The 9449-nt window shown below is 45.0% G+C and overlaps 1 protein-coding gene across 2 annotated transcripts; it reads right to left on the reverse strand.

Annotated features, from left to right (window-relative positions):
* Nucleotides 1–1914: 1914 nt before the first annotated feature.
* On the reverse strand, nt 1915–8962 carry NUDT13 (nudix (nucleoside diphosphate linked moiety X)-type motif 13). 2 transcript variants are annotated; one of them, XM_009325775.1, is made up of 9 exons: nt 8877–8962; nt 7202–7313; nt 6159–6298; nt 5415–5522; nt 4924–5030; nt 3888–4013; nt 3544–3655; nt 2742–2896; nt 1915–2159 (listed from the first exon to the last, which is right to left on the reverse strand). In XM_009325775.1, the coding sequence occupies exons 2-9, from the start codon at nt 7282–7284 to the stop codon at nt 1965–1967; spliced, it is 1026 nt and encodes a 341-aa protein (XP_009324050.1). In that variant the 5' UTR covers nt 7285–7313; nt 8877–8962; the 3' UTR covers nt 1915–1964. The 2 variants fall into 2 exon arrangements, with proteins under 2 accessions (XP_009324050.1, XP_009324051.1); XM_009325776.1 differs by lacking the exon at nt 5415–5522.
* Between the last annotated feature and the right edge of the window lie 487 nt (nt 8963–9449).

Genomic DNA, 9449 nt, shown 5'->3' on the forward strand with positions numbered 1-9449 from the left:
AAAGACATACACTGCAAATATGTATTGTAAAAGTACAAAAACCACACAAAGCTCAGATTATTGCAGAAGTCACACAGCTGTTACTCCTTTCACTCTTATGTACTACTTTTTGCTGCTTTTACTTCTTAGTCCTTTTTCTGCCACTGAGAGAACAGATCATGTGTGGATATTAAAAAGTACTAAGTACATCAAGCTGGATGTTGTACACTGGAAGCAAGCTCGGGGCACATTAAGGAATGACATAAGGGTGAGCTGGGAAGGCATTAAGGAGAAGTAGGAAGGAGGATGAGAAGCGGGAATATCTTGCTGGCAGGTATCTAACTCTTCAATATCTTCTACTATAGAGAAGGGGAAGAAGGGAGTGAGGCTCAAAACGAAAATGGCAGATTCCAGAGATGAGAGAGGAAGAGAGAAATGCTGGGGAATTAAAATGGTGTGATGGGAGAGAAAGCAGGAGGAACTACTATGAAGAGAGGCAGCAAGACATGTTTTAAAGCAAACTGGATGCAGCAGTGTTGCAGTTAAGTTCAGTGGCGTGTGGGCTCCTGTGGTGTGTCTGGCTGGGCTGGAGGGGAGGAAGCATGCCCTTGGCTGTACCAGAGTACATTCTTACCAGGATGACTGACAGACTGAGTTCACAAACATGAAAGACATGCTCTGACACGTGGGGTTTATTGACTGTGAGTTAGTGAGGGTGGGAAAGGTGTTTGCACATGCCACCATGGCCTGAAAGAATCCCCTCCCAACCTCCTAAAGTATAATTAACCTGAGGAAACAAGGCATGTCTCAACAGTGTGAGAAAGCCTTCTTTTTTACTTATTGCTCAGGTGTCATGACTCCAGATTTTTACCATTGCTCAGAAGGTCTTTCACCTGCAATGAACCCTAATGGTGGCAGTCAGTGATGCATTCCTGTTCCCCCTTCAAGTATCTGTACTGATGACTTTGCAATCTTGGCATTTGAACTCTGACCAAGTAGGCAGAAAGGACTGTCAGCCCAAATCAGCGGCAGATCAAACATCCTTCCATCTGTCTGTTTTACTAAGCTTTCCTTCCCCAGACTGTCTCTTTGTCGCTGTCCCTCCAGAGAAGTAATGCCATTTCATCAGTAAAATGAGACCAGCTCTCCAGGCAAGCCACAGACTTTTGGCACAGGGTAAGAGGCATTGTGCCTTTCAGGATTTTTCTCTGTCGGAAGTGCAGTCCTTTCTTGCAGCAGTTCCTCTCACCTTTGCATTATCTGGGTTCTTCTAATATGCTTATGTGTAGGTTTTGCTCTTCCACTCTCTACCACCAGATAGCTCTGTTCTTTCTTCCTTGGGATGGAAGTAATGCTGTCTTACTGGTGGGGACAATGGTGCCACTAGATATTTTTAGTTGCTCAGATATCTCAACGAAGTGGGAGCCCACTTAACATTTGCAAAAAAAAAATAGGATGTTTTATATGAAACTGGAAGATTGAATGGGAAGGGAAACAGAAGGGGAGAGCATACAGGCAGTGGCTTTTTTTCTGTTTTTTTGATGGTTCCTCCAGATCCATACAAATGTGAACACTGAAAGGTGCCCCTGTCCCTTTATTTTTTTCTGGAAAAATTGTGCATTTGATATCCATTCAAGATGGATAAAATGGAGGAAAATGGGACATAGGTGCCAAGGGCTCAGTGTTCTGTTGCTTGCTGGGCAACAGCAGCAGCTGGTCACAATAAGTTTGATGCTTTGGGACGAAGAATTTTATTGTACATTTACTGCAAGTCATGGGATCTCAAAGGTGATCCACTGTACACGGAATTGCCTGAGGATGATCAGTTTAGACATGGCTTTGTAAGTCTATGTATCTGAGTGTAAGACTGCCATCAGTCTGGTGCTATCCTCACTGTAACACAGACTTTGCCTTCAGTAACTTTGGAAGCTTTAGTATCAAGCTTTCATAGTTCTGGTAGAATCGCAGACTTGATGAAGTCATGCCTAAGCCGGCTGGGAAGTTTGCTGCTTAACCCACTCACAAATCAGCTGGTGAGCAATGGCCTGTTGGGGAGGGAACCAGGGTAAAAAACTACCATCGTCTTGCTTTGAAGACCTGGGCTCTCTCTTGAGACCCTCCATGATTTCCTCCAGGCCAAACCAACGGGCTTCCTCTAGTTCCAGGCTGTTCATACTGATCTGGAAAGAAATGAGAGAGTACCAATTCCTTAAATCAGATTTAAATGTGGGCGGTGGTACCTGGTTCTTGCACCCACAAAGATCCTGTGCTAGAATGCCCAGAGTACTTTATCCATGCCTGAATTAAGTGCTGATGCCAATACAGGAAAGGACATTACTATCCACTGGTGCTTTGTTGTCTTGTTTCCTTATGGAAGCCACAAATCAGGTAGACCTATTTCATCATGGCACAGCCTGCAGTACCAGTGGCTGAGCACAGTAATTAGCACGGCAGAATCTGTATGTTCTATGGCAAATATGGTATTAGTACTAGAGAGTACCTCCTCTGCAAAGTTCAGAGGAAAAAATATAGGGGTGTTGGGCTCTGGGCTTGTATATATACAGTGACCAGTGCAAAATCTGGCACGTTGCAACAGAAGATACAATTATTTTGAAATTTGTTCTTCACTTGTAGAGAAAGCCGATGGAAAACTGCATTTAGAGAGGATCTGATGCTCTCCAAGCTAAAGTCTGTGGACTGAAAGAGATTTTGCTGTGTAAGGCAGGCAGTGAAATGCCTCAGGGGAACCTGAGTCTGCTCACCTCAGCCTGCTGTGCTCTCACCAATGCGTGACAAGCTATCATTAAGCAGCTGCTGGGAAAGGGCCAATGCTGAGAAGCTGTGTACCAGAGTGACTCCACCTCCAGGCCCACCTCTTCTGCCACCTCTCGCCGGACTGTCTCCTCCACGTTTTCACCTAGAAGCAACCAAAGTTAGGTAAGGGCTGCCTAGCCTCAGGGCAGCAAACTATGGCAAAGAAAATGTAGGCACACTCATTTCTGAGGTGTTCCAGCCCTGACCACTCACACACACGCAGGAGCTCCGACTGTGCTGACCTGGAAACACTTGTCAGCAGGATGCTCAATTAAATTCATCAACAATGCTTACCTCCCTTAAACAGAGGCATCAGAAACATTTTTGGGCTTGTCTATATACAGCTGGTGGACAGAACAATGCTGCCTCTCTTCATCATTTCCCTTTTTAAGCCATTTTCCCTCCTGTAACAAGAGGTCTGTAGTTTTTTTTCTGAGCCAGACTGCACTAGACACAAAATGGACTAAAAAAGTATCCGGGGTTCTAACTTGGGGAGTCTTATAGTTGTATTTACCATGAGGGACTAGAGCAACTGATACACACCCATAATTCCCATTCTTTTCAGATACATACAGCTATTTTGAATTCTATCTAAATGAGAACACCGATCTATTTAGATCCAGTATGTTTTTCCCTGATATCACCTATGTGTCCATCCTTCTCTGTGAACAGGCGTTTGGTTGATGTCCCCATTCTGCCCCCACACCCTGCATGTCCGAGGCCACTGCGCTGGACCAGAGACCACCTTACCCACATCACAGAAGCCTGACAGAGCGGTGTACATCCCCTGGGGAAATGAGGGCTGTCGTGTGAGGAGGCATCGGCTCCCATCAGACACTAGAGTGATAACCACTGGAGACATCTAGCAAATGCATCAAAAAGCAAAGCAAGAAGTTCAGACCAAACAACTAAGTGCAAATTGTTGCTTTTCCTAGCTGGTTGAGGGTCACGTGATGAACACTAAAGAAAAAGTACCCAGCTACATGCAAAGCACTCCTGCTGCCTTTTACAGGTTCCCCTCCATGCAACCCGGCAGCATTGGCTTGTCGCCACAGAGATCCTGTGTTGCTTACCTTTGCTGTTCAGGTGCTCACCTGTGGATAGTAAGTTATTCCACTGGCATGGCAGACACGCTTGCTGCCAGCTACGTTTTTCTGAGTGGGCTGCCCAGTTTTGCTACAGTACTGGTGGGAATCGTGCCACCGGAGAAGGGACTGGGCCTGCGAGAGAAACACAAATCTTATTTATACCTGGGGCAAAGAGATGATTCAGAGCAGTTTCCCTGAATGATACTTTGCTGTCTTCTCCCCAGCATGCAGTCGTGTGGATAAACTCTTCTTGTTTGGAAGCTTCAGAAAGGTAAATTAAGTACGGGTACTGCTTTGAAAAGTGGCAGATTCTGCCATCGATATTTCGTGCTTCTTGCTTTAGCATCCAAATTTGAGCACGTTCAGGGGAGGTGGGGAAGAGTTGTTCTTTATTGGGATATAATGGGAGTAGTAATAAGAAATGAACTATTCTAAGGAGTCTCCAACCCTGAATACCTTCTTGAAAAATAGCCTAAGCGCCACAAACATTATAGAGCAGGAAACATTATAGAGCAAAAATGACTCTGTAAGCTATTTCTACTTATGGGTCAGGACAGCCGATTTGCACACACAGGTCTTTTCTTAGGACTTCCAGACATAAGGCATCTGCAGAGTAACAGCTTGTAAGTGAGTAGTTTTAAAAGAGCAGCTCTAAGAGAAGGTCTGTGAAATTCAGTTTGCCTAGAAGATACAGAACACTAGTGCCTGATAGTTGTTAAGCTGAGGACAAACTGGGATTGCTGTGACTACTGATAATATCAGTATGTTTCACACTGGACATACAGCAGGTTGATGCTAAATGGCTAATTACTGTGGTCATTTTTAAGCCACTTGTCTGTTTCTCTTCCCATTGCAGCTTGCGTTTCGGATCACAAATTTGGGAAAATTGCTGTAATTTATTGTGTTTTTGTACCTAGGTCACTGAAAATGTACAGTAGGTACTTCCACAATACGTATTAAATCACAAAACAATATGGGAGACAAGGAGAAGGGTTGATGTTAGAAATCGCAACTTCTTAAAGTAAAAAATCCTGTACAATACCGAAGCCAGCAAAGGAGAATCTTTCCCATCCACTATGAAGAGAGCCTTTCGTAAGTCAGTAAATGATCCCTTGAGTTCAGACTCAATGACTGATTTCTGCAAGGCTCCTGTTTAAAAACAACAACAACAGACAATCTTTGATCTCATAAATTACAGTTATTATCCCAACTTTACGCCCTTCATTGTTCCGGTATACAATTTCTGGAAGTTCCCGTGGAAGTGACATCACATCCATGGTAATATTCCCAAATGTTAAGTGACCTGCCAACAGCCCACCTTTACTAACACACACACGGGAACAGCAGTGCAGTTCGGTGGCCCTTACCTACGCACACTCAAAACAGCTCCTACAGAGACTCAACTCTTCAGGTTGAGTCCTCTTTGGCAGTAAATGTTAACCCAGCAAGGACTAGGGATGCTGGCTAGGCAGCATCTTCATCTCAGTGCATCAAATGTGATGCTGACACAGATGGAAGAAGAATCATCCCAACCTAAATCCAGGGCAAAGTGTGGTACGTGCTCGTCTGAACAACTGATCAGCACCGACTTCTCTATCCACTGTTCAGTCTCTTTGAATTTCTCCAGGATCCTTTTCATCTCTAAAAAGCAGGGGAAAGGGGAAGAAAAAGGTGTGATGAAAGCAAATTAATACAACCATGATGCTCTCTCTGGATCTTCAAGGTACATGCAATCTTGGCTCAAGGCAGGGTGCTCATGTGAGAGAGGGGACCAGACAAGTGGTCTCACCTGGATGGAGACCAAAAGTCTGGCTTTCCTCCTAGCTGTTGGAAATTTTGACCATGTCAAGCTAAAGATGCAAATGTTTTAATGCTTGGGGAGTGGCTGTCCATTCTGTTTCTGTCTGACACCAGCCAATACCTTTCTCTCAAAGAAAACTTTTCCTGCGTTACGCCAAATGACCTTTGTCAGTTAGACCTTGCTTATTTTCCCGCCAGCCCTTTCTCTTCAAAAGGTATGGTCCCAAATGTTTAAAACTGATCATCTCAAAACAGATCAGGTATATGTTGATACCATATGTGTGTGAAGAGCATGAGCTTGCCCAGGTTTTAACTCTAAATTGTCTTTGGTTGTTTACAAATAGTGTGCTGCATATAGCAGGATGTTCCTGCACCGCTTGATAGATTTTCAACACCCATGTAAGGGGTTGCTTATTGAAAATGACTCTGTATCAGCTATGTGACCCAGGAGGTGTTTCTTTCTGGATGCCTGCTTACCTGCTGCACTGAGCTGTGGTACCAAATATTTCTTCCCAACTTTCTGCAGGAAGGGGGAGAGATTGTGAAAAAGGTAGAAAGTTCCTGAGGTCTGGGCTTGTCTACAAAGGCTATCATCTTCCTTTAGCTCATTTAAGTATCTGCAGTGAGAAAAGAATTGGGAAGATGAACTCAAGATCATGTTGAGATTACCTGTGTTATGCTTATTTGGATGCATTTATTTTGCACAGAGAAGGGGGCCTGAACGGACAGTACAGATTTTATGTATTCCACATGCTTCTAGAGTTTTCGACAGCTGAGTCTACTCTCTGGTGGACTGTAGCCTCTAGTGAAGGTGCCGTGTGGCAGAAAATACTGCAATTCTTACTACTACATAAGTAGCTTCAAGTCTTGGACATCCAAGAAGATCAGAAACCTAGTCTCTTAATTCAAGAGGTCTGCTTTATAGACAGGGTCATTTGCATGCAGGAAACCTTGATCTTCCCTTTTATCCCCCCAATCTGAATGGGTCCAAGTCCTGTTTGGCAAGGCTACTGAGCACTGCAGATGTTGAATATGCTTCCCATCAGGCTACATGCATCACTGCAGGGTACATTCTACCTGTCACACTGATGTGAGGGGTAAAGACCAAGCTGAAGTCTTAAGGCCCAGCTGGCCCTGGCCTGAGTTAGGAAAAGCAATCATTGGAAAAAGGGTGTCAGGATGTGCTTCTTTCAGACTATTTGAAGTAGTATTTAAAACAAGGTGAGCAGCATCACTTCAAGTCTGGCTTGTATTTTAAGAGATCATTAGCTAGGACAGCAAGCATAGGCATTCATTAACAGACCTTCAGCTTGAGAGAACCAGTTCTTATCAGTGGTGGAGGGAGTGGAGAGATTTTGACTGTTATCATTTACAGAGCTCACATAGCATTACTATATTATTGCTGAGCTGTTAAAAGATTAACCCCTGAGTTAGATTTAGGTAGGGCTGCTTGTGACAGTGGCACAGGAGTCCCAAACTCTGGTCTTCTCACTGTACACAAGAATCAGATGAGAACTTACCTCATTTTTCTAACATAGGTAGAGTGTAACCTGCAGAAGAGAGAGGAAGCTCTTCTATACACTGCTTGATAAATTGCAGCCATAACCAACACCTACAGGTAGCTGTCTCTGCCTAAAAAGAGAAGCATAGAATATAACACAGCGGCCCTACGAAGTTAAGTTTGATTTAAAAGGTGTGATAACCCACTGCTACCAGAAATCTCCCCGTCACAGAGTCTGCAGAATGCTGGCATCTGCTTTCTAAAATTATTACTTTGGTCTTAGTCTCTAGTCACACATCAAACCCAGTTTCAGGCAATTTTTAAGACTATTTAAAGATACCTCAGTTTGTTTCCATCTATGAGTGTGCACAGAAGGTCTTACAGACCTTCTTGCTGTAAGACTAGGTTCAACATTCCTGTCCTAAACTCCTGTATCCCTGGGGAAAAGAGCAGTGAAGGTGGCTGCTCTCTTGTTTATTTCCTACACAGTTGTAATGGCCTCAATCCAGCTGAACATCCTATTGCAGCGCACAGTAGATCTGTGGGAAAGGCACTGATGCCAGAAGAGAATGAAAGACAAAATATCAGCTGCAGAAGAGAATTCCCCGAGTTAGACGCGAGACAGCAGTTGCAGCTGAATTGGATCATCTCCAGTTATGAATGTTTTTTGTGCCAAAGGATCCTACCACATTTTCAGCTCAGGCAGTCAGAGACTGTAGTTTGAACTCAGCTTCAGGATGTCAGAAAACAGCCAGAAATGCTACCATCTCTAGCATTCATCTGAAACAAAAATGAACTATGATTCATAATCCTTAACGATTATTTTGAATATTTCACTTTTCAACCATAGAACTCAAAGCCCTTTAACGGAGGAAGTTATGTTTGCTTCAATTTACAGACACATAAGGAGTGCCAAAGAAGAGTCTGTGAGTCCTTCCTTTTGGTAAAGGTCAGTGATGGCTCCTGAGCCTGAGTGGTGCCTGAGCAGAGGCTCCTATCTGTACGTGAAGGCAGTTTCTGTAGCCAGTGGCATGGAGGCTTTGCCTTGCGGCTTCTGACATCTCTGCCCCGGATCCCTCTTTCCCACTGTCTCAGCTGAGGGTGGTCTTCACTGGGATGATCCCTGGGGAGACGGGGGAGCCAAGCCTGCTGTGGAAGCTACTGGGGAGAGCATCAGCATCCCTGCGTGGTGCTTCAGCCACAGCAGTGGGAACTCGGCATGCTGCCGACAGGCTCAGGCAGACACATGCGAGGATGGCGACTGTTGCAGAGACGGTGTCTGAAACACTTTTGTGGTGTGACGATTACGTGTCCGTCACTTCTCCACCCCCACGTCTCGTATAGCCTGGCATGGGAAAATCTCCAGCGCAGCAGCCAGCACCGAACTGAGGCGTTTACAAACAGCTCTGCACTTTGCTCTGGAATGAGCAGCGGGATGTGACCAGCTGGGGACAAGAGGAATAGCTTGTACCTGGAACGATGAAATGCAATGTATGCAGGCGTTTAACCCCTTCCTTCCTAGGAACCACAATGCCAGATTTTGGTTAGGATCACTGAAAACTTGGAGACAGTAAAAACTTGATCTCGGGAGGCCAGCCCAAACTCCCCTGTCTTGCCTGCAAATCTCACCTGCGCTGTACAGCCGGCAGGAGGTGGATCTAAGCCTGCATTCCCCACACGTTTTCCCCACTTACTGCGCTCTGTGCAGAAGGAGCGCTGCCTCCAGCAGCAGGGATCAGCTACGAGAGTCCCACGTTGACCTCGGTTAGAAGCCCTGCTCCTACAGCAAACAGCGGAGCAGCTGTCTTAGTGGGTCCGAGTCGCTCTTCCCCCACTGGGAGCGCTGGGAAATGTAGTTCTGCACAGGCTGCTCGCAAGCCCGTGGCAAAGCTAGATGGCTGACTGACTGCTCTGGATTTTGATTAACTCCCGGAGTTAGTCAGGCTGCCTGAGAGTAAACTTTCTCCCCCCACACCTGCTTCATTCTATCAGAAATCCACATGCTGTATTTCGCCAAGCAGAAGTTATTACCAGAACAACGCTGCTGCAGTAATTTGAGCTGTTCTTAGCAGAGGAGTTTGTTCCTGTTAGTTTCTCTTTTTTCTTTTTTCTTTTTTTCCCACCCTAAGCTTCTCTGTTTTTTGTATCAGTAACGTAAGAGCATTGTTTAAAGTTAAGGACCATATGTCCTCAAACAGGAAAATATGGCAAGAGCTGTATATATCTAAAGGACGGAGCTCTTTAGTGTTCAACCCACAGTTGAATTT

The sequence above is a fragment of the Pygoscelis adeliae genome, unplaced genomic scaffold (assembly GCF_000699105.1).
Source record: "Pygoscelis adeliae isolate BGI_AS28 unplaced genomic scaffold, ASM69910v1 Scaffold4, whole genome shotgun sequence".
NCBI lineage: Eukaryota > Metazoa > Chordata > Aves > Sphenisciformes > Spheniscidae > Pygoscelis > Pygoscelis adeliae.